General features: G+C 36.6%; 1 protein-coding gene across 1 annotated transcript; it reads right to left on the bottom strand.

Annotated features, from left to right (window-relative positions):
* Positions 1 to 2,163: 2,163 nt before the first annotated feature.
* LOC145772316 (uncharacterized) lies at positions 2,164 to 13,001 on the bottom strand. The gene is made up of 13 exons (XM_082584194.1): positions 12,868 to 13,001; positions 12,355 to 12,546; positions 10,468 to 10,628; positions 9,646 to 9,865; positions 9,123 to 9,283; positions 8,512 to 8,683; positions 6,718 to 7,376; positions 5,696 to 5,754; positions 5,097 to 5,161; positions 4,784 to 4,940; positions 4,347 to 4,426; positions 4,002 to 4,135; positions 2,164 to 3,399 (listed from the first exon to the last, which is right to left on the bottom strand). The coding sequence occupies exons 1-13, from the start codon at positions 12,941 to 12,943 to the stop codon at positions 3,301 to 3,303; spliced, it is 2,235 nt and encodes a 744-aa protein (XP_082440320.1). The 5' UTR covers positions 12,944 to 13,001; the 3' UTR covers positions 2,164 to 3,300.
* Between the last annotated feature and the right edge of the window lie 11,185 nt (positions 13,002 to 24,186).

Consider the following 24,186-nt stretch of genomic DNA (forward strand, 5'->3'; position numbering starts at 1 on the left):
TTGTCTTAACTCTTTTTCTTCTATAATTAGGCTTCCAAACAAAGTTCAAAGTAGGCTAAGGATAACTCTCTGGCTGAGTGCTAGAAGGGTCACAAGACACAACTGTACGGTAGCCACTGAAACATGTTCTGATTGGTTGGCGGTGTCGTTGCTATAATTGAGATGTCACTGGTAATTGACCTGATATCGTGGTTACCGACATCTCACGTCGGCTGCTTATTTTTTAGCGGTGAGCAGGTGATGTAATTTTAAAGGACGTCAAAACAGCAAAAAAACAATCACTAGCATTAAAATGCAATTAAGGCAGGCTTATTGTAATGGAATTTACGTATAGCGTTAACCACGCTGGTAAATATGTGCAATAAAATGAAATTTGTTTTTAATTGAGAAAGTCTTTCTAAAATAGTCATCCTTCTGTTTCCGGTCATAGCCTACATAATCTACTTAAAAGAATCACTTGCAATATTAATTTTTGGACTAAAAAATTTCATTTCGAAGCATGGTTTAACTGTTTTGTCGGAAATTTCATTTTTTGTAGCTAAATCGTTGTCAACGTTATCCATATCTCAAGGATTACTCCATTACAAAATATTGTTGAATGGAGAGCTCCGCATTCCTTTTCTCGTCATATTTTTTCGGTAACAGGCACGATACAGGTCAGTGAGGCCACCAACTGTTATGTAAATTCTTGATAATGGTACAGAACGTCTAATAAAGTAAGCCAGGTAAGGTGAGAAAAGCGAAACACATTCAAGCAATATCAATTCATGATGGCCTTTGTTCCAGACCACCTTTGTCTCAACTGACAAATCTTTGTTGTTTGATCGGTTCCTATTTTTTTTCTGCAATATGTCGAATTGGATTACTTTTTTATTTAACGCGTAAAACATACGGTAACCCAAGTTTCTCATATTACTGTGACATGCCACTGATGGTCTACCCCGGTTAGCGGGGCTTGTCGTTTTTGCATTGATTCAACGTTTGCTGACGTTGGATCGGTGTAGAGGTGACGAGTTTAGCTGGCTGGGATCTTATAATTATCGCTTTATCGTAACTTTATATCAAAGCATGCTTGATATCTGCAAGACATAACTTCCCTGGGTATAATGGATTTCCGCAAGATGATGATGTTGTTTTTGCTTGTTTGTTTTATTTGTGATTTTTTCGTGTCAAGCTGTAACTATTTTGTTAGTCGTGCAAGGCCTGGTGCGTTGCGCTGGAAATGGCTTTGCCCATGGAAGGATTTCTTTGTGGAGTTTTCTTTGCCTTGCTTTTCTTTGCTATGAGCTAAACCCATCAAGATGTGTTCCCCTCATGACCATCGCACTCTTGATAACGCACCATGACCAATCTTCATAACAAATATTTATTTATACAATTATTGAAAATAACAGCTAAAGCTACCTAATATTATTCGCTGTTTTTTTATTTTTGTTTGTAACATTTTGTTTTTTTATTTCCCTTTCTATCTTAAATTTTTCTGAAGGTGTTGTGCCAAATTTCGTTCAACTTAATAACTTACTTCGGTCTCAAGCGCGTTTTAACGTTCGTGTTTTGTCGCTTCTATCTTTTTCTCGACCTTTGTTATGTTGGCGTGTATTGTTTTTGCTGTGATGGTCAGAAATAAAAACAACTGAACTGAAATCCAATATATCTTCTCACTCAACCTAAACTTTCATTGACTGCTGGGCTGTGGGCTACATCAGAGATCTTCAAGTGAACCCGCCCGTTCAGTGTCCAAAGATATTTCGCTCGCAGAAAAAACATTTGGTAAAGACTTTGGTGAGAACAACTTTGTAAGAATGTCCAGTCTCCGAATTTTGGTTACAGCAAGCTCAGTTTGTAGAGTGATAGAATGAACACAATTTTTAAATATGAAACTTCTCTTTTTCTGAAGAGAAATAGCCTACTTACCATTATGTTTTGGTTTTAGAGCTGACTAATAATATCAATATGGTTTATTATTTTCAATACCGGTACAAACATCTTTGCGATTTTATTTGGTTCAGTAATTTCTTTAGCCTTACTTTTATTAGGCTACTAGCCAACAATTTAGTCTCAGCGGTTTACGCAATAGAAACATGATTGGTTGGCTATACTTTTATTTTTTTCCATCTTGAGCAGGTCTTGACAGGAAATTAAACCAAAGTGCACAAGGTGGACAAGGAGTAACTGCAAATTTCTTGCACAGAGCGATGTTCTTGGCTGTAGTGGCCTAGCGCCATCGTACGACTGTCTAAGATCCTACAATTAAACCGTTGATTGATGACGTAATGACGAAACGTATAAGCAGGTATATTATAAAAATTCCGTTTTGACACCGAAGTAAAATCTTTTTCAGCACATTTTGCAGTAGTTGTTATTGTCAATGGATACAATCAATCAGATTAGCTTGCAAAAGTTATCGTATATTTGCAGTGTAAACAAGCTCTGTGATTATCGCTAATCAACACATACTCAGGCTGCAAACAAAACGGCGCTACAGGATAATATAGCAGAATAGACATATAGCCTATACCATAAAAAAAACAAGAATACAAAATCTCAGGCAACTTACCAACAAATAGTTAAAAACTGCAATATGTAGGCTATAATGGGAAAAGCGTAAAGCAAAATTGATCGACAAAGAAATCATCAAAACTGAAGTGAATGTATCATTCGTTGAGTGCAAAATGATAATAAATCCAGATATGAATATCAAGCACTAGTAGTTTCATAATTCAGCATTTCAAAAATGCATCCACAGTGGACACAGTGGAACTTATCTCGAAGTAGTATAGATGACGAGAGAATTTATGCATGAGCAGGACTAGGCATGTTTTGCAATATAAAAGCAAAAAAGCAATAATCATCACATTTTATTGACAAAGGTAAAATGTTTTGTGTTAATCAGGGATGAATGGAAGCTTAGCTCCATGAAACAAACGTATGCGCATATAAAGTGAAGTAAAAATCGAAGAAATAGGTGCAGATATCAATCAAAAGTGCAGCTTAAAAGAAAACGAGTCAAAGCTACGAGTTTAGAATATGAAAGCTATAGATTTGATAGACTACGGTTAATAACAAAAGGGAGTGCCGCAAAACTGAAGCAATATAAAATATGTACGAAAAAAAATTCATAAGAAAGTCTTCGCAGATTTCCAAGGTGGTACTTATCGATGATAGTCATAATGATTGAAGACATTCAATTGACACGATTAGTCAGAATACTCTTGAAACTGATTAAAATCTAAAATAAATTGCAGCAAAACCAGATTAATTCAAAGAGATATCAAAAATTCGATTTCGAAACATGATAAATCATCTTGGACTAAACCGATGACTTGATTGAGGTAAACGCGAATGATATGGAGTTGAGTTGCGACCGTGAGTCGCTGGCATGGTAGAGTAGCCAGGTTCCTACATGAAAGCGAGTAATTATTATCAGTAACAAATACTGTTAACAATGGTAATAATTGAGATAAAATCGTAAAAAAACATGAAAATTGGACCTTTATATATTTGACAAAAAAATAATAAGAGAGAAATCAATGAATTGTGAGATGCCCAGCGTCTATATTCTAAGATATATTAATGTGGAAACCCTGGGCTACTGTAGATTATAATAAAAAGGAAAAGTGGACGTTTTTAGATTCAATGAACCCTGAAGATGTTAAGTTTTCATCACGTCTACAAACCATATCCCGCTTTATCATCTTTATTGTACCATGTCTGCATATATTGAGTCGATAATGAAAGGATTAATTTGCTAGATGGGATACTTGTTCAATGGCACCAAACACAGCTTTAAGGGCAATGTTTCAAAATGCTATGGAATTCCGCTTTAAAGAAAACTTCAATAAGCAATGTCATACCTCTGCTACACCAAGTTTCTTTGGAAAAGTAACTCTTAAACATTATTTTCACAGAGGATTTTTTCACAAATAATTTTTGCGCTTTAAAACAAAAACATTGAGAATTAAGGATGTTTCATAAGATATGCAGAAGAGCAACATACTAACCCTCAGGCCATTCTGTAGGCTTGTTGTGTTTAAGGCTGGATCAAACATAGATTCAGTCGCATTCGGTCTGGCCCAGCTGTAAGCGTCATTTAGCAAAGAATGTATTGTGTTCCTTGTGTCGTCAATCGGCCTCTCTGAAAGTAGAGAAAAATAAATTGAGAGTGGACAAAACAGTGGAATCGGGGGAAAAATATACGATTCCGACTCCTCGATTTATAACTGACCGACTCTGAACACGAAAAAATCCTCCGACTCCTTCTCCACAGCTCTGATATAAACATTTGCTCTGATTGTAGTGCACAATAATAAGCGCCAATATTTAAAAAAAAATTGTAGTAGGCCTACCTTGAAGAGGCAGGTGCAATGATAACGCACGATCACTTGGCGTACTAGGCGACTCAATTCCATCACCTGAGGAAAAATGCCTGTAGAAAATGTTTTAATAGAATCATCAACTAACGATTTGGGAAGGAAGAAAATATTTTCGGGAATTCTCCTCACTACTTTCTTATATAAGTAATGAAACAAAACCTTGATGACCCTGAAAGGATAAAAACGCGCATCAGTTTTGCTTCATAAACTTTTAACTATACATGGACAACGTTACACATTATAATCTTAAACAGGTCGAGCACTCGTCACAACAACAAGTTACTTTTAGGGTTTTGATTAAAACCACTTATTTTTAAACAAGTACAAGTAGCTACTGTGTCACATTATAGTTTTAAAAACGCTGTCAATCAGTGTAAAATACTTTAAAGATTCAGTTCATTATAACCAACCCAGGCAGATGATCAAACAAAGATGGGTGAGGGTTGAAGGCCTCGTCTATGCTGTTTTGAGCTGCTGCAAAGTCCTCTATGAGTCTAGGCGGGCTTTGAAGAGGGGGAAGATGATCCAAATGGATAACATTTTCCCTAGGTTCCGCTGTGGGTGCCACTGAAAGCAATAGATTCGTTTAAACTTGATAGCCTATCACTTACACACAATTGTTTTGTGGATATGTTTACGAGTTAAATTGAAAATTTTAGTTTATGCCGCATCAAGCTCCAGTGATATCCTTCAAACTAAACAGACGATGCCAAGGAAGCTTACATTCCCTTGTCGCTACTGGTGGTTCGTTCTGCACAGGTGTCGTGCCATTTTCGATGTTTAGAAACCTGCAAACAGATGGAAAGAATATAGAATAGAAAACTGAAGATGCCACGAGAGATTTTTACAGGTAACTAAGCAAATGAACGCAGTGCAGAACAACAGAATTAATTGATTGTGGAAATCTTTATCTTCGGACTGAGAATGCAGAGCTCAATCCTGACAGTTTTGCATACTTGTAGAATTTTCGAACCACTGACCCTGGCCTGGTTAAGAAGATTGGCAGAATAAAGTTTCCGCGAGCGTAAAGTTTGTTGCCTGCGAATTATTCCATCCACTAAGTGCGTGCTGAATGGATTTCTGTCCTTAAAATGCGCAGCTTGAGCGCAAGTCGAACCAGCGCTACTTGATCTTTTCGTTTATTATTGCACCATGTCAGGCGCTTAACTAACTGAGCTATCGAGGGCAGACGTTCGAGCACCACTGCATTGCCTAAATGAATTTTTAGTTAAAGATAGGAATTATTACGTTATATTACAAGAGAATACAACAATCCACTACAGCAGTCATCAGATTCTTCCTTGTTTCAACAACAAACTTACTCTGGGCTAGGGGAAGGAGTGTTGAGAACAATGGGAGAGTCAACACTATCAGGGTGGGGCTGTAAAGCAATTTGTATATTAATGTTGATATAACGTTTTATAATAATGAAGCGCAATTTCAGACATTTTTAAGGGATTTCAGTGTTTTCACCAGCAGAGTTGTGGAGTCGGTGGGGCGTGTCCGTAGTCGGAGTCGTTGAAAAAAGACCGACTCCGACGATAAAGATATTTTTTTATTCAAATATTGTTTCTTGTTTTCCCGTATTGCACTCGAAACTTTACCAGAAAGTAGAAGTGTTCGTTCTTGTCAGTTTTTGTAAAAGTCGCCATTTTAATTTCGATCACAACTCAAGTGAAATTAAATGAAAAGAAATCAAGCAACCCTAAATAAATTGACAACATTGAAACCGGAGTTGGACAGTTATAAATTGAGGAGTTGGAGTCGTATATTTTTCGCCCGACTCTACAGCCCTGGTTTTCACAATCTCGGTGTAATGGTACCAGACGTTTCGTGCAACCGTGCGCAGCAAACAAATTGCTTTGTGGCGAGTGGATGAGTACGTACGCTGGTTGGGCTTCAGCGTCTGTAATCAAATTCTAAAGAGAAGTTTTTTGTTGGTATCAAGCGACAGCCTATTGTGCTGTGAAAAGGAACTAGAGAAAGGGCCGATCTTAAATACACAAGAAAAATCGTATTCACCAAACTGTTTAATCAAGCAGTTGCAGTACAAGCATGTGATCGCTAGTAACATTCCCAGACAGCAAATTATTTGTTTTTACATTGATCCAACGTCTAGAGACGTCTAAAAACGACTGATTTGATGCGTTGTGCCGCTAGGGCTAGGCCATACTTAAGGTATTATGCTTACGTTAAAAAACTTCTAAGGTATTTCCACTAACAAAAAACTTAAAAAACACTGGGCAAGCAAAGTTAACTACTGTATCATCTTTTTTTCGTTTGCCTTCAAAACACGACGATAGTTTTGTAAATTAACGACTCTGCTTTGATGTTCATCACTCACGTTTCTTTGAACTTTATAAGCTCTTTTTTCTTTTCTATAACTTTGAACTTTATAAGCTCCTTTTTCTTTTCTAAACCGGATGCAACAGATGATGAGGACAATCAACAAGATCACACAAACAAGAGCGAGAATGCTGATAACTATCCACACCCACGTAGGAATGGCGTCAACAGGACAAACATCGACACAAGTGAAAAATCCTGTTTCTGTCAAAATAGACGCACTCGACACAAGATCGGTGGTTGGTTGAGCAGAGCTGGTAGTAGGAAGTGAGGAAGTGCTATTTGTAACAGATGTGGCAACAATCTCAGAGGCTACACTCATTGCTTCTGTAAGTCCACTATTAGTGGTGGATATGGACGTGAAATTATCTTCAGCAGGGATTTCAGTATCAGTCGAAGCTGTGATATCTGAACCAGAAGTGCTGTTGGTCACAACGGAAAGTGTGCTACTTCCAACAATAGAAGTGCCGCTCACTGCGTCATTGGTGGTCCCAATAGTATCAAACGTTGTCGAGGGAAACACGACTGTTGTGTTCTCCGCAACTGCGGTGGTTTCGTCGATCAGGGCTTCGGTGGCAACAGTGGGATCAGGGTTGACCGCTGTGGAGGCAGTGTCGTTGAATGAAGTGACTGTTGAAACAGATGGTTCTGGAAAGTCTGGAGACAACAAATTACAATCGATAATTGTGAACATGCTGACCAAAGCCACACAGCAGCCAGCAAGCTTAGCTTGTTTTACATTGATCCAACGTCTGATAATAACCTACGTTGACCGGGAAAGGTGATATTTTTAGTTTGTCTTATTCAACAGAAGAATTTTTTTTAAATAATGATAACTAAATAAGCAGAGGTTTAGGTTAGTGTGGCGATTAAGGTTTTACACTTCTGCAAAATGTAATTCTTGAAAGCAAAAAGGTGAAATGCACGAACTGAAACTTTTCCCATTTATGACATCATTCAATGTCTATGAGTGTCTTATCATTTACTTGCAATTTCCACCACGTCAAATCAACAAAAAAAAATAAACTAGATTTAACTTCTTTTCAAGCTAGGCTTAAAGTACAAAATGTTTTTACAAACAATCAGACTTTTCAAAACAGTAACAAAAATCAAATTTAAATACAAACATACAACAGGTACACTGTAAAATATAAACAAGCGGGTATCGCTGTTAATTCTTGCTTCAACCGGCTGCAGAAAAACGTAAGGTCAAGTAAGTTGGTTGTATAGTTTTAATGGCTGGCGTAGAGGCTGCACCGATATGACTAGCCAATACCAATGCTCGCTGTTCCAGTGGGTAATCAACCTTGTTCTGACTGCTAGGAAAAACGCTCCGATAAGAATACACAGCAAACTACAAGATAAGTTATTTCAAAATGTGGACTATGTAGCGGTTCGACACCTATAGAGAGTATGCTCATGTGTTATCAGAAAAACGCTTAGTGACACGTTCAAAAGTGGGCAAGGAGATTAGTTTCTTGCCTATCTGTTCACTTAATCTAAATCTTCAAGTACTGGAGATTAAATTTGATGCGACCAAAAGTACAAAGTTAGACAATGGAATGGAAAGCACAAAATGAAACTTTGCATACAGGTGAAGAATATTGCCATGAATCTAAATGGATTTTAAACATTGCACAGTGTTGGGAGATAGGATTGCTGTACATTACAACACCAGTATTTTGAATTAAAACGATAAATGCAAATAAATAAAACTAAAATTAAGTTACGCTGACTTCAAACAACATTACGAGTAAAGACTAGATTTAAGCCCTTTAAGCTGATTGCTTACAATAAGTGGTTCGTAAAATGAAACCTCGCAGTGCAAAGGTGTAGATTTGAAGATCGACTGCATCCAACAAGTCGCATTCCTCCATAAAACCGATGGGAATCGGTTCGTTGCCTTCGACAGGAAGGAACGTGATCAGAACATCACAAGACGGGTCAAGCGCTATCGCACAAATCTACAAAGATTTAATCACATCAGCAATGCGTTGAAATGACGTCAAACCTTGTGAAGTTTTTAGTCAGTTTCATTTGCCTTTGATACTGCCACAACAAGGTGGTGTGGGTATGGTTTGAGGAGAGATGAAGATGATGTTTTGAGAAGAGCGATGTAGTTGCGAGTGGATGGTCGTAAGAAACAAGGAATACCCAAAAAATGTGGAAATGGTAAGTTGAGGAGGAAAGCAGCAAGATTGGCTTGACAAGAAAGGATGCTTTAGACAGATCGATGTAAAGGCAGGGTGTGAAAGAGATTGAAGCACGTGGAGGTGGACCCAGCCCTGGTGGAGCCACTCTCGGAAACGGGACATCACTGGATTAAAACTGGACTAATAGTGCTACTAATAATACTACTCTACCAAAATGTTGTTAACAACAAAACGCAGCCAACTCACTTACTGTGTACATGCATCCTACAGCAGAAGTAGAACAGTCTGATATGTCCGTCTTTGATACACCCTGAACATAACTTAGTCCAGCGGCCAGTTGAAGAACAAAGCTATTGCTTTTCACAGTGGCCAGTGTTTCAGCTTGGTCTGACAAGTTCAAAAGCTTCATATCTGAACACGAGAATGTTATAAAGCAAACCAAGCAACAGATTTCTTAACAGAAGTTTGTTCAATGAATTGTTTTGTCAGATTTTATAATCAAGGCTTGTAGCTTGATGTTGCTTTCGACAGTTCAATGTTTCTAGTTAGAAAACAAGGCGAATTGAAACAAAACGTAAAAAAACGTTTGCAAAATAACTAAATATCGTGAAAACCATGCTGCCATAAATCTAAAGTGTCTGAATAAAAGCACTTAATCCAAAAAGTGCAGGCCACATCTTTATGCAGTAAGAGAAGAAACAGTAGTTGAAGCAGTTAATGATTCCGTATCTTATATACATCATTTACTTTAAAACCTATCTTTTGCAACTCACTCAAAGCTAGAAATTCGCTTTTTCCTGTGCAGGGGCCTTCCGCTGCCAAATCCACACTGGTGGTTTCTATTGAGTTTCTACTAAGAAAACCTTGTAGTAAACCAACGTTTTGCTGAAGCAAATTTGCCACAAAAGCAGCGTTGGGAATCAATGTGGTGTTGGCCATTGTGTCTTCCTCTATCACATAAAACTCAACTTCCGGAAAAGTTATGCTAGTGACCTATCAAAAAAACAAAAACAAGTCATTATGATTATAGACGTAGAATATTGCAGGCAGCAAAACCGCTGTCTTTACACTGTTTCTACGTCCGGCAACATTTAATTAAACGATGTAAAACTAGTAATTTTCACCGGCTGGGTATAAACTAACATGTTTAATTGTTTAGCATTGACGACATAAAATGTGTATGTTTGACAGGAAAAGTTCTTATCTGCACAAAGTCTCTGAATATTTTTAGTTTTTGCAACATCTGACAGCTTTACGTGCAAATACCTTAAACAAGTTTTTAAAATCTGCCAAGTGTTAGGCCTACATAGATTTGACGGGTACACAGCAAAGACTATGTCGACTATATTCCAAAAGGTACGTTACATCAGTTTGAAGCAAAAGCGTGCACTCTTTTACAACAAAGTGTAATATCAGTGAAAGTCGTACCGTAGGCTACATGAAAAATTAGTGCTAATCAATGGGTAGCCTAGCCTATGCTTTGGTGCTATCCAATGTGGGTATGCTTTTAAAACCGCCAAGTTAATGCTCACTCAAATAAAACTCTACCTGTGTAAATACAGTTAACTAAAAAAGTGTTTATTCGATATGGTTACCACGACTTTGTATCTGATGTTTTGCACGGAATCAACCAGCGAGACTGCCAATTCTCGTCTTCTTCTGGAACCGGTTGTAACAGGCGTAGTCAGGTTGGAATAGGCTTGTACCAACGCCGTCGCAAAACTTTGAGCGCTCAATGGAGTGGGAGGATCGTATGCTGAAAGATTGTCAACAAGCGATTGTTATCTTCAAAGTGTTTCGAAACATTGTTGTCATCATAGTTGTGAGCCAGGTCAAACGTTTCAGGTTCGGTTCTGGTTTAAGTTTGGCTAAAGATTCGATTCTGGCAAATCGAATAATTAAAGGGTCTGATTAACACATTTGTGAACATTGTAATTTCTGTTAAGTGTAAGGTGCTAAATGGAAAGTGATGTGGGCCTACTGACATTGTATTGCCATTTTACAACGTAAAGGTCCTGTCATATCTTGAGAAATCGTAATTCTCACGACAGGTTCACAAAACCGTAAGAAAGGAATGCAGTATTTTATCAAAACCATATGGATGCTTCTTGTTAGCTTTATGCTTAATTTGAAAATATCAACAGTTGAAACATTGTCTTAATTTTGTTTATAATTATTTCAGTTTCACGCAATTGTTTCGGTATTTCGCTGTTTTCAAACACGTTGAAGATATTGTTCCAAAACTGCACATTATCTTACACACCAACAGCAATCTTTGAATTAATATTCTAAGTTTGTGAAAACAATTTTTTTTTTTTTTTCTTAAAGAACATTTTAGTTACAAAGATATGAAATCATAGTTATGTTAAAAGTACCATCCTAGTTGGCGGTGACATAGTTCTGCAGAGAACAATTATGGTCGAAGGTTCTTAGTAAACATTTAGGCTTATTGTTGAAGACAAAATTCCAAACGGAAGAACTTACCGAAAATGATACATAAAGTATAATTGAAAATTGCATAGGCTATACGAAGTTATAACTTAATGATAACGCAAAAGTCGCGCTGTATGGAAGTTTTTTTAACGATTGAGCCACTGGAATTGCCCACAAAGGTAGTAAATGTTAAAATAACATGGAGGGAACAAGAATTCATTGAAAATCGATTTCTCTGTATACCAGTACACTATAAGATGCACAATAGTTTTATCCTTACCTCAAACTATTCCTACGTAAACACAAACCATAGACAATTGTGCATAACAATGGAGTCAATTCCCATAAAAGCGTTGGAGGCGTTTTCGTTTCGGTATTGTACTTTTTAAGAAAGAACGACCGAAAAACACTATAAAGTTGTAAAAATACGAATTTATACAGTTTGGCTTGAGATACTATAACTCAAAATCAAGATCTGACCAAGATGATGCTTTAATTGTTTACTTTGCATTGTTAAAACTTAAAACTAAATCATTGGGCAAACAGACTGTTCTTTTATCGCACCTGTCCGTCTGGTCATGCCTATTAATGAAGAAGACAGGAAGCCAAACATTGAGGTTCTATTCTACCAGTTCATCAAATCTTCCAGATATATCAACATGATATCGGTGGATGATGAAATGGAACATTTTAGGCTTTGTCTTGGACTCTAATTTTAAATCAATCAGTCCATTACTGCTGGTGAAGCAAAGTAAAGTTGTTCATTTTCAACGAAGAATATAAAATTGCAACAGGTGGGCAAAGGATCAAAATAAATGGTTTTGTTCTGTGTTCTGTAGCCTCCTGTAAGCTACACCACTCCATTAACAAGTAGAAAATTTCATCAAAATTGTGCTGTACAGTTTTACATTTCTAACATCATAACAAAAACAATGCAACAGATGTTCAGGAAGTTTAGAGATAAAAAAGAAGATAACCTTAAACTATTGAACGCTACAAATTACTGCATTTCGAACATTGTCAAACAAAAAGATTAATTGCAAACTTACTTAAAGTCACTATGCTATTGCTTTCCGGTGGTGACAGTGTTGTCGCCGCAGTGCTACCAGTTGTGGGTGTTGTTGAGGTGTCACTTGTCATACTAGCCACTGTCACGGCCTCAGTGATTTCCGCGTCAAGAGAAGACGTTGTGCTCTCGGTATCTTCTGCTGTTGAAGCATCTATCGGGTTAGATGTGGTAGCTGAAACGATATCAAATAAGTATTTGCAATCAATGACACATGCAGAAGATCTTCATGAGCAGTGGATGTTAAGTTTAATAGCATATGATCTAACACTAAACTCTTTTATAACCATAAGTTGTCGTGGATTATAATGACATACACAAGATGTAGCATTTCCATCACCCCAACAAGTACCATAGCCTGTAGAAGCCTATCCAATTTATCTTATACAACCTACAATCCGTAGCCAGAGGAAATGTTATTTTTAAAACATACTAGAACATAAACATACCAGACACAAAACTAATTAATCATCAAGTTGGTAAAGTTTAAACTTACCGGTATAAGTTAGAGTTGGTAACCAAGTCAACAGGGTAAGAAAAATCCAGATCTTCATCTCCATAAAGGTCATCATCAAAAATGATAAATCACCGCTTCCTTTACATATACTGCATTATTTTATCCATTTTGTTTGATGCATTATGTATACAACAAGCCTGTCGCAGAAAAAATGCTAATGTTTTTAAGAAATAATAATTTAATCACACAGGAAATAAATAATAAATCTATACAATATATGTGGGAAGCTTGACAACCGTCTGTGTATGAAGCAAAAGTATATAATTTTTTTAAAATCAAGTCTTACAACCATCATATGTTCCCCATCTCTCCACCAAATCTTAACAAAAAGCCTGAGCAATAGATTGTAATCCCATTAATGCTCTCAAAAACATAAAGTCAAATCTCGAAGAATAAAATAGGCTAGGCCAGTTAATTTGTAGTATATATATAGCAACAAGCAAACATGCATTACTTTATTTTATCACCTGAATGACAATCACCGACATTATGAAAAAACAACATAAACAAGTCTTCCAACCATCTACCTACAGCTAATTCATTGTGTGACCTAGCTTCTCTCTATTGATAGTTGGAAGGCTTGTTTATGTTATTTCCTCATAATGTAGGTGATAGTCATTCAGTTAACAAGAAAAAGCAATGCATGCTGTAAATTAACTGGCTTAGCCTATTTTATAAATATCTAAACAGATTTAGCAGTTTGAAGTGCATTAGGTGTTTCTCTTGCTAAGTTTACTTGGAAGAAGTGCTGATATTACAGTGCCCTGCCTTAGTCTTTAACTCATGGCATTTTTTTTTCATTCTGCATGAAAAAGGTGTCGTTCAAGAAAAGTTGATTACATAACTTTATGAATGTTGACATTTCACAACAATAAAAATTTCACAATAGTAACAAAACAGTTACTGTATAAAATAGGCTGGCAGCTTTAATGATTTCAATTTCTTAAATCGAAAAAAAAAAACATGAACCTTGTGAACAAAATGAAGTTAGACTTGAAAAAATTTTAATGATAAATTACTTCATATCCTTTTACATTGACAGGAGTTACCAAATGATATATTTAATATTCTTATTTTCAACCAAAAGCAGTAAAACACGTAAAGGCTTTTCTAATAAAGTATTCTACAATTTCCTTGGGGAGATATCTGGGTTTGCTAGAACAGTGATATTTTTATTACATACCATAGAAAAGATGAGAATGGAGTTTAGGGCTATCTGGTTATTTAAACTGGCGTACCATCTATTTCCTTCTCAACTGTAAAACTAGCTTCAATGCATTTGATGACTCAACAAGAAAACAATTTCTAGACCAGGGGTCACCAAACTACGGCCCATGGGCCAGAACCGGCCCGCAAACTGATTTCATCCGGCCTGCCACGTGCTGCGGAAATTACAGCTGCTCTACAATTCTGTACATGTGCTTCCCTTGGCATTAACAACCGTCTTTGGCTTTGCCTTTTTGTGTAATAGAGACTTGTTTGTTAAAATTGTTCGTTCTTATAGTTCGTTGTTGTATGTTGAATTTGTACATTTTTCCACCAGGCAGTCTACATGTTGGTGTTCTGTTTTTATCATTAGGCCACCACAAATGGGGACAGCCTAGGCCAAGTTTGGAAAGATGTAATGCTTTTTCAAGAGCACGATGCCCTGTAGTATCACAGCAGGAGATAACTTTTCCAGCAACCTTTCGATTTTCATCACAACTTTGCTATTCCACCGCTGACTTTGTTATTTATTATGCTCAATTATTCAAGTCAATGGAGATTCCAAATAGTTGTAGCCTATATCTTTTCGGAATTTGCATCTGGCCTGCAGTTGTTAATCTCGCAGCAATCCCGCCCTCAGAGAAAAAAGTTTGGTGACTCCTGTTCTTGACCTACAGTAGGCTATTATTCTGCCAATCACAAACTTTCTGCTTTGCGCAAATGACAAAAGTGGGGAAAATAATTCTAAAACAGCCAAGGAAAATCATGTTTGTTGTGCACTATTGGTAGTAACAAAACTAAGGATTTGCACTAGTGGGTGAAAATAGTTAATGGCCCTGGGTAATAACATACACCGGCCCAGTAAAGATTGAAATGTTGACACAAGTTTTAAGAAAAGAAGTGGACCCTGTTGGAATATAGAAGTTTATGAAAACAGGCAAACAGAAAATATGTAAAATAACAAATGCTTGTTTTTTGGTTCATAACGTTTGGCATTTTGTTCATTTTGTTGCAATATGCATACTGGGAGAAAGTTAAGATCACCAATAACTTGGGATCTTCAAGATCAAGCCCATCTCTTCATACTGGTATATTGAATTTCGGTAAGTTTATAGATACAGTTGCAACGCTTCAATAGAACAAAATACTTGACATTTCGAGAATAAAATAGTTAGGCATAGATACATTTTGATACACAAGTCATTGTAAAAACAGCAATTAAGTCAAAACAAAAACTATATTGGAATCCCATTAACTTTAACAACACATTGATCCTACAGCATAATAACACAAAAAAATTGTTATTATGCGTCTAGATAAGATTTTGTAGGAATAACAAAAACATTTAAATGACGAATAAAAAATGCACATACGTTTATAATAAGCTTACTTTTTAAAATAGCACATTGTGTAATATCTTCGCAACTGAAGTTAATATGAAATTGGTAAACTTGCAAAAAGAATTTCTAAAAACAAAATTGGAAATGAAAAAAATTGTTATACTTTGACTTTACACAACTGAGTGGAACTTTCCAGATTATTTAAAATGTTCAGGAAGCAACCATTTTCTTTATTGAAACTAATATTTTATAGTGAAAAAAGGTTTACAGCCTCTAGTGGTGAATGGCTTACTACATTGATACAGTAGACTGTACAAAAGCATTTACTACACCAATTGATTTAGTATATAATAAGAGGAGTTTACAAAATATCTCAAATACACTGTTAGTTTTCATTGCATTTGTGTATCTTTTAAGCAAAACTTTAATTTATCAAGAAAAAATGTTCTATTTGAATAAGGACCTTTTAATAATCCTCCTTTAGGTGAAACAGGCTATCAAGAGTTTAGATAGTAATAACTATATTTGATTTAGGAGGCTATGTATGTATTTTTTTTTATTTAATTGTATCCTTGCTTTTTTTAAACTTTTTTCTAAATTTGTGCGGTCACAATTCAGGAAGCAGCTGACTCGATGACTAATATAGACTTTCGCTGCTTCCTGTCTGTTGTTGAATATCTTTGTACCGTATACTATTTTTTGCAACAGACAAAATAAAAGGTTTCTCTCTCTCTAACTTATCACCACAACAGAATTTAAAAAATAATGAATTATGTAACTGATCAACAGGTGACAAACTCTACATACATACTTGAAACTCTAAAATTATTTTCTCTTTACATTAGTGCAACATATGTTGCAGGCATGCTGGAGCATGAAGGTGATTTGCCAAGTTGATAAACCAACATTTTCCTGGCTTTAGGCCTACTTGCATGCAAGGTAGTTTATTTAACATTGAGTGTTATTTGTTATGTTGGTTTGAAAACAATCTCATAAATCAGTGTATGTTAACCTCTTCGTCTGGGCTTAGCCTTTTTAGTACCTCAAAGCAGTTACTCCTAAAAAATATTTGAAATTTTGTACCTATCGCATCTCCTATCTTTCTGACAGAAACAAATGTTTCATAAATTCCAAAACGACACAAATAGAAGAAATTGCTGAACTTGCGACACATTTATGATAATTAATTAAATGACATTGACAAAGCTATGTTATGAGCTAGTCGTCTTTATGCTGGCAGGCATGTTTGAAAATCAATAGAGTTTTTGTAGAGTTGGTCTTTAGATTTATGAAGAATTTCTCCACTTCTTTCATTTTATTCAATATTTTGTTGTAATCACAGTCATGGCAAAACTGTGAGTGTTAATAGGCTGCTGACTAACGTTAGGATTTCTGAATTAAGCATTGATTAACAATCTGCTGTCTTAAAAAATTTAAGTTGAACACACATAGCCTTATGAAAAGATATAACAGTCTTATATAAAAGTTGTTTAGTTAGGAAACTGTATCTTTGTGCAGCGCTATGTGAAATTTCAAACGACACACCAGGGTGTTGCAACCCACATATTGAGAATCACTTGAAGCTAACGCTCAAATAATAATGTTTAAATGTTGTAATTTATCAGTCATGCGGCAAATTTGGAAACATTCATAGACTCCATGAAAACGCTGTGTAATCTCCAGTGGAGAATCGCTGCCATAAATATAACAGAAAAACACAGCTCCAGTTTAAACCATTGCTTTGGGAACTTTTTTTTATTGTTGAAACCTTATAATAAATCAACTTATAACTTAGATTACCAGTACTCTATTTTCATAGATTTAAATGTTTTCTTGCATTTCTAATAAAGCTATTGAGCACACCTTACACTTAGTCCTTTGTAGCCAATTGCAATTGCATCTGCATAAACTATCAACCAATAATCATGAATCAACTTTTGTTTGTTTTTAATCATCCTACCTATGATAGCTAATTACTGGATTGGTTGAATGAAACTCAAATCTTTAAATCAAAAGATAGCCAAAAAAGTACTTTAAGATTAAAAAAAATAGTACATACAGGAATTAAATAATTGCAAATTGGTTTTAAATCTTTATCTTCAGATAAGGAAAGCCCATGAAAATGCCATAAATATTCCTGGCATGTTCATGTAGCCCAGTGGTTCTTAACCGCCGGTCCTCGGACCGGTGCCGGTCCGCGTAATTTTTTTGCCGGTCCGCAAAAAATCTTACTTTCTGCAAAGCTTATTTTAATGTGGAGTCATTAGCATATTGTAAAATTGTGATCGCACTGTGAAACATGCACAGCTGTAAAACTGACATATCTTCACATAAAATTGTTTGATAATAAAGGTGAACTTTTTGATGACCTAATTTTGTGCCGTTGATAATGTTTTTGTGACAAATTGCATAATAGTTTTCAAAAAGTTTTGAAACACAGAAATACATAAACAAATGGGGAATTTTGTCCTTGATTTTGAAAAATTTCAAAGTCGTTGGAGACGAAAATTTGGAATTAGATAAGTTTGAAGTTCCGGGATAAAGTCATGCCTGCAATGGAAATTTGCCAGAACCGGAGTTTGAGAAAGCAAAGATCTTGTTTTTCAAAGAATGGAATGAAGACAAGTCGATTTGCTGTGGAAAATGCTGGTGAAATGGAGTGGTGAAAAAAGTAAAAAGAGGTGCTGACTGCTGAGCGTTGTGAGTCAACAATTGAAAGAGTTGGCTAACAATTTTAACAATTCATTTCGCGTAACATGAAGATCCTCGACATGGAAACTTTTGGATAAACAATCCATGCATCGATGATGTCAACACATGCGACCTTAATCCTCATGAAAAAGAAAGTCTGATTGAATTACAATACGTTATGCTTCTACTTTGCAGTCCAGATTCGAAAAACATCATCGTCACACTTCTGGTTATGTCTTGCAAACAAATTCGTACCTAACTTTCAAAGCAATCGATTTGATAGTAATTGTTTCAACTAACTATTTAGAAACAACAGTTCTTTTTCATGTCTGGCTTTTACAAAGCAAAGAAATCGCCTGGATGCCGAAACAGAGCTATGAGTTTTAGAAACTTCTTTGATATCTCGTTTTCCTCACATAGGCTACTGGCAGCGTAACAGTAGCAAATTTCCCACTGCCATTGATTTTGTATGGAAATGGATTGACATTTTTCTGTTTGAGTTGATTTGATTGCCGTTTTATTCTAATTTTCGTCCTGAATACAAATCATATGCTAAAACCTTGCATTATGGTGCGCAACGACAACTTTGGTTAACAAAACGTTACAAATATTCATTCTATTCACTACGATCTTTGGTTGCCGGTCCGCGAACATTTTTTAAAAATTTTGCCGGTCCCCCACTGTTAAAAGGTAAGAACCACTGATGTAGCCTACTTGTAGAGACTGTGAACTATTGACTAGAGATGTACCGATACCAATATTTTGGCCGATACCGATATCACTTTTTTAGGCCGATACCGATATTTTGGTGTTACAAAAAGAAGCAATTTTGGTACTTGCAAGGAATTATATCAAATGCTAAGTTTTACCTTATTTGCATAAAACTATTAAAAAAAGCTTTCAATTGGGATAATTTATTAAAGATTCAAGAATCCAATCTCAACCGCATATTGTTGTGTCATAATAGTAGGATTTAGTAATGAAAGGCCACCGTAATTGAGGTTGGGGTGTAAAGGAAGAAACATTACATCATAATTGGGGTTTCTAAAAAATTAATAAAGTGTTTGCGCAAACTCTCCAAATGTGCTATCATTAGGGCAACCAAATTTTTGACCTAAAAACTTGAAATTTTGACTTTATAATTTACAAATTTTGACCTAATTTTGACCAATAACATTCTGCGTTTGCAACCCAAATGCGAAATACAAAGCATATTAGAAATTGTTTGTGTTTTGTTTTATTATCTTTATCCTGCATTGCGGGAAAGCGGACTTGAGCGCTATGCATCGGTGTACGCCTTCCGACGTACACCTGACCCACGCTGCAGCCGACTGCAATGTCTGCTTCCGGTTGTCTACTCTACTTAGGACTTAAATTTGGTACTACCCATTACTCGAAATCGATCACTGGGTAGAGGCAATTATCATAAAGTTTCTTGCCCAGAGAAACAACAGCAAGTGCGGGTGGCTGGAGTCGAACATGCAGGCTCTCGACTGCGAGCCCAACGCGCTAACCACTCGGCCACTGCTGCCGAAATCAAACCATTAGGTAAGGATATCTTCTTTTTTCTAATGAAATAAAAGAAAAATGTGGAAGACTCAACGACACCACAGCTAACGAACAGGTAATGAAAGTCACTCGAAAAACTGCAAAAGATAAATATATTATGAATTGTCTTTAAATATCCCGAAATTACTGAGAGGGTTCTGCAGCATTATAGGCTACTTCAACATCAAGGAATGTTTCACATTATCGCCTTTGAAGTTCCTGTCTCTTGCCAAATTTTTCCTAAAATGGAGAAGCTTCTTTCTACTGATACAGAAGTTGCTTGGGAGTTTCTCAGCGGGCTATATAAATGTGGTGAAATATCATCTCGTCCCATTTTCACAATGCACTTGATGTCATTCCTTGAGATTCTTACTTGAATATATTTTCCAATTTGGCAGCCATCAACACCAAATTCAAGGGACGTCATTTTCTGGTATGCTTCTTGAATGGTGTAACGGCTGTCTTCCATCTTCTGAATTATATCAAACTGCACTGTACTGCTCCTCCATTTCTACAAGGTGAGTAGCTAAATTGGGAGCTTTGACAGCATCTTGAGCACGCCGCAGCAAGACACCACCATCATGGAAGCCTTCCACAATATTTCTTACTTCTGATAGACTTTTTGAATAATAGAAAGCAGCTTTCAACCAAGTGCCCCATCTAGTTACAATTGGCTGAAGAACTGGGCAAATGGAAGTAAAGCTAGCTCTTTTTGACCTGTTTTTAATGGTCACTGCTTTTACCCTGGCAACCAACTCATCAACAGCAGGGTAGTTGGATAATATTCAATCGTCAGTACTGGGCGAAACAAGATTATTACCTCAAAAATTGCAACAAATGGATAATTACGTCAGAATTGCAACAGAAATTGCAACAAAAAATCAGAATCTGTGTAGCTTTAATAAATATCAATAGAGAGAAGAAAAACTACGTTAAAAGAAAATTTTGACCTAACCATTAAATTTGACTTTTTTTTTACTTAATAACTTTGAAACCTCTCTTCGTGTCAGCCTGAAATTTAGTTTATGGACGTTTTATTAACTTTGAACAAGGCAGAAAAATTTTGACTTTATTGACTTTTGGTTGCCCTAGCTATCATAATTGATAATAAGATGTAAAATGTAAACCAAGTGATTTGTGTAGTCGTACAAAAACTATTCGACAAGTAATGTGCAACCTAAGTCCTAAGGGCGCTTGTCATTTGGTTAAAAAGCTTTTGCCAGGCCAAGACAACCCAGGTAGCAAAAATGCACGATTCTGCATCGCTCCCACCCCACCAAACGCTCAAAAAACTCGTGCAACTCGGCTCCACCAGTCGGCGATTCAACTTCCGTCCTTAGCCGCAACAAACTCACCAAGCCCAAACAATGTCATGGCAGAATAACTAGGCCCAAAATGAAAGCAATGGAACCACGAATTCTCACTAAACCAATCAAAATGGTCCCGTTGCGCCCAAGATGACAACCTCATTGCGAAGAAAGGAGGGTCCCCCCGGCCACCAGCACAAGGCTGAGCACTCACCAGCACAGCGAGCTGCCGCGACCCGCCAACCACAACGGTGCAGCTTCCACACTAGCCATTTCAATTCTTGTCAATGTCAATTCTTGCTACAAAATGGCTGCCAAGAAACATAATAGTTGATTGAATGGTCTAAATGGCTAGCGTGGAAGCTACACCGTTATGGCCAGCGAATCGCAACAGCCCGTCGCACCAGTGAGCGCCCAGCCCCGTGCCGACAGCCGGGAAGGAGACTTCCCCCCACAATGAGGCCGCCATCCCAGGCGAAACAAGACCACTTATTGATTAATTCAGTGAGGATTCGCAGTCCCACCGCCCCCACCCCGAGCCCACCCACCCGCCACGACATTGTTCAAGCCTGGTGAGTCCACCACAACGAAAGGCGGAAACCAAATCACAAACTGACAGAACCAGCCCACCAAAAATAACCAAGCCAAATGATAAATATTGGAGAAATTGAGTCTCCTTCACAACTTAAGAATCAAACAGCGCAAAACTGCTGAAACAAAAAGTTTTGTTCGAGTGAAAGAATCACTGTAAGCAACCAATGTTAAAAGGTGCGTGCAAGAAGTCATGGGAGTGTGACTTATCAAAAATTTGAACAGGTTATTGTTTTTCTACTTCAATGTAACATTAGCTACTACTTTAAAAAATCTATATCTTTGCTTCTGCAGAAAATCCGCAGCAAACGCCTTTTATTTTACATGTTTAGTATCGGCCACAGTATCGGCCAAATTTTGCCGATACCGATGCCGATACTCAAAAAATGGCCGATATCACCGATACCGATATATCGGTACATCTCTACTATTGACGCAGGCTCAGTCATCAAGATTGACAAATTGAAGTTTTCGATCATCAAGTTGTTGTTATCTGTGAATTATTCCATTCACTAGGTGCTGCTGAATGAAAAGCAGTCCTTAAAATGTGTTGCATACAATAGCCTACATTTATTGATATGATTTCAGAACATTAGCAATTATATTTTGTATCTTTCAATATCATCAAAAGAAGAAAAAAAAAAGAAAATTCATAAAAAAATACACTTTTTTGGAAAGACAATGACAAAATTACTGCTTACTTTTGTTGAAAATTGTGTGAAAACTTGATTCTTTGGCTAAACAATTAAGTATCATCTTCGAGATGGAAGCAATTACGATATTTCAATTTTAAGTACCTGTATGTTAAAAGTAAAGACCTGTCTATGAAGGTACCAGTGTACTGTTGGGAAAACTAGTAGGAATTTAGTGGTTTTCATTTGCACAGTTTACTACTATGGGAAACCTAGTCTATGCTCTGACGCTCTGTCAGCCCTAATACACCTAGCCTAATGTATAAAATAATTGCAAGCGCTTTTTAGATAAAACAAATTTTTGAAAACATTTATTTGAAGTATGCCTAAGAAATTTATAAGCTAACGAACTCCCAAAAATACTCTTAAAAGTTTCGATTTTATCCCATCCGGTTTGACGATCACTGAATTAGAGTAGCTTCCCTGTAACTTAATATCCTATATCATTCTTGAAATTTCTAATTAGCCTACACAGATGTAGATATTTCTGCAACTTCCAAACAGAAACAATACATACTATGCATTATTGACTGTGTATCAAATCATTCAATCTTCCTCATTTTTTAGAGTTACTCTACTATAAGGCGGATTGGCACTTTCTGAACAGTGTAGTTGACTAAAGACTCAGTTCTCAATTCTCCATCAAATCGCTTCGTATCCAAGGCAGCAAAGACGCGGCATCTAAAAGGTAGCATTGTTGTAGGGAATTTCCCTAAAAAATTACTAACAAAGGGCATTCGTTGATTGACTGTGATCTTCGGACTGACAAAGCTGTTTTGCGAGCTTAAACCAAGCAGCTCGGCATACTTGCAGAGGCGTAAACCATTGACACAGGCCGGGAAAATATCATTGCAGAAATGTGATTGACAAAAAAAAGTTTTCTTTTTTAGAGTTGATGCAAGTCAAATTCAATTCAAGCTTAAGTGTTTATGCTTCATTTCCAATGCCACAACGATGCTTCTGTTGATTTGTGGCATCGACGTCAGTCACCACACTTCATAATCTCGATGGTTTTGTGTGGCAGAGCCTACTCCATGTCTACTTCAGGTTTTGAATGCATTTTGTCCACTGTTTCTCATTGTGAGCGTCTTAATTTCTGAAAGAACAACAGCAGGCTAATTGAGAAAACACGACAAGGCAAATAAAATTTTTTGAATGACTGTTGTTTTATTATTATGATGTTGTTTTAATGACCAATCGTTTACTTTACGATATCAAATGACCACCAAACAATCAGGCAAAAGTGCGTGATAGACCAATCACGCAGCAACAGTTTCTATTTTGTGAAAAAAAGGGTCTCTGCATTCATCAAATTTAAGTGATATGCCACAAATCAACTCCAAAGAATAAAGCGTACTAGGCCAAGAAATGATTTCTTGTTTCACAATAATAATTATGATGGTGGAATCTTTCATAATTTGACATATTTTTAAAACAACATATCCATTATTTAGGGGTGTGCTGCTGCAACGCACTTCAAGAACAGCTTTCCATTTAGCAGCACCTAGTGGATGGAAAGATTTACTTGCAGTGATAAGTCCAAAACTGAACTTGGACAACTGGTATCAGGGTCAGGGATGTAGGAACTTCAGTCTTGTTAATCTTGATGACCTGGCTTCTCAGTTCAGTTCAGTTTATTCTGTTGGCAAAAAAGAAAGAAAAAGAACAACAATATACAAAAACAAGAATAATTTGCACTACAAGGATGGCTGCGAAAGACCAAAAGTGATTGAAAACCCAAACATGTACAGCATGCGGAATGCCAGGATTAGGCTCTAAAAACATTCTTTCTCAGTTTAAGAATAAAGATTACCGCAATCCATCAAATTTTCAAGAAAAGGATTGTTTATCAGAGCAATTCAGCATATAAAGTCAAACTAAACGGATGCAACCTAATTCGTACCATGAACATTGAACAATTTG

The sequence above is a fragment of the Aplidium turbinatum genome, chromosome 6 (genome assembly GCF_918807975.1).
Source record: "Aplidium turbinatum chromosome 6, kaAplTurb1.1, whole genome shotgun sequence".
NCBI classification, from domain to species: domain Eukaryota; kingdom Metazoa; phylum Chordata; class Ascidiacea; order Aplousobranchia; family Polyclinidae; genus Aplidium; species Aplidium turbinatum.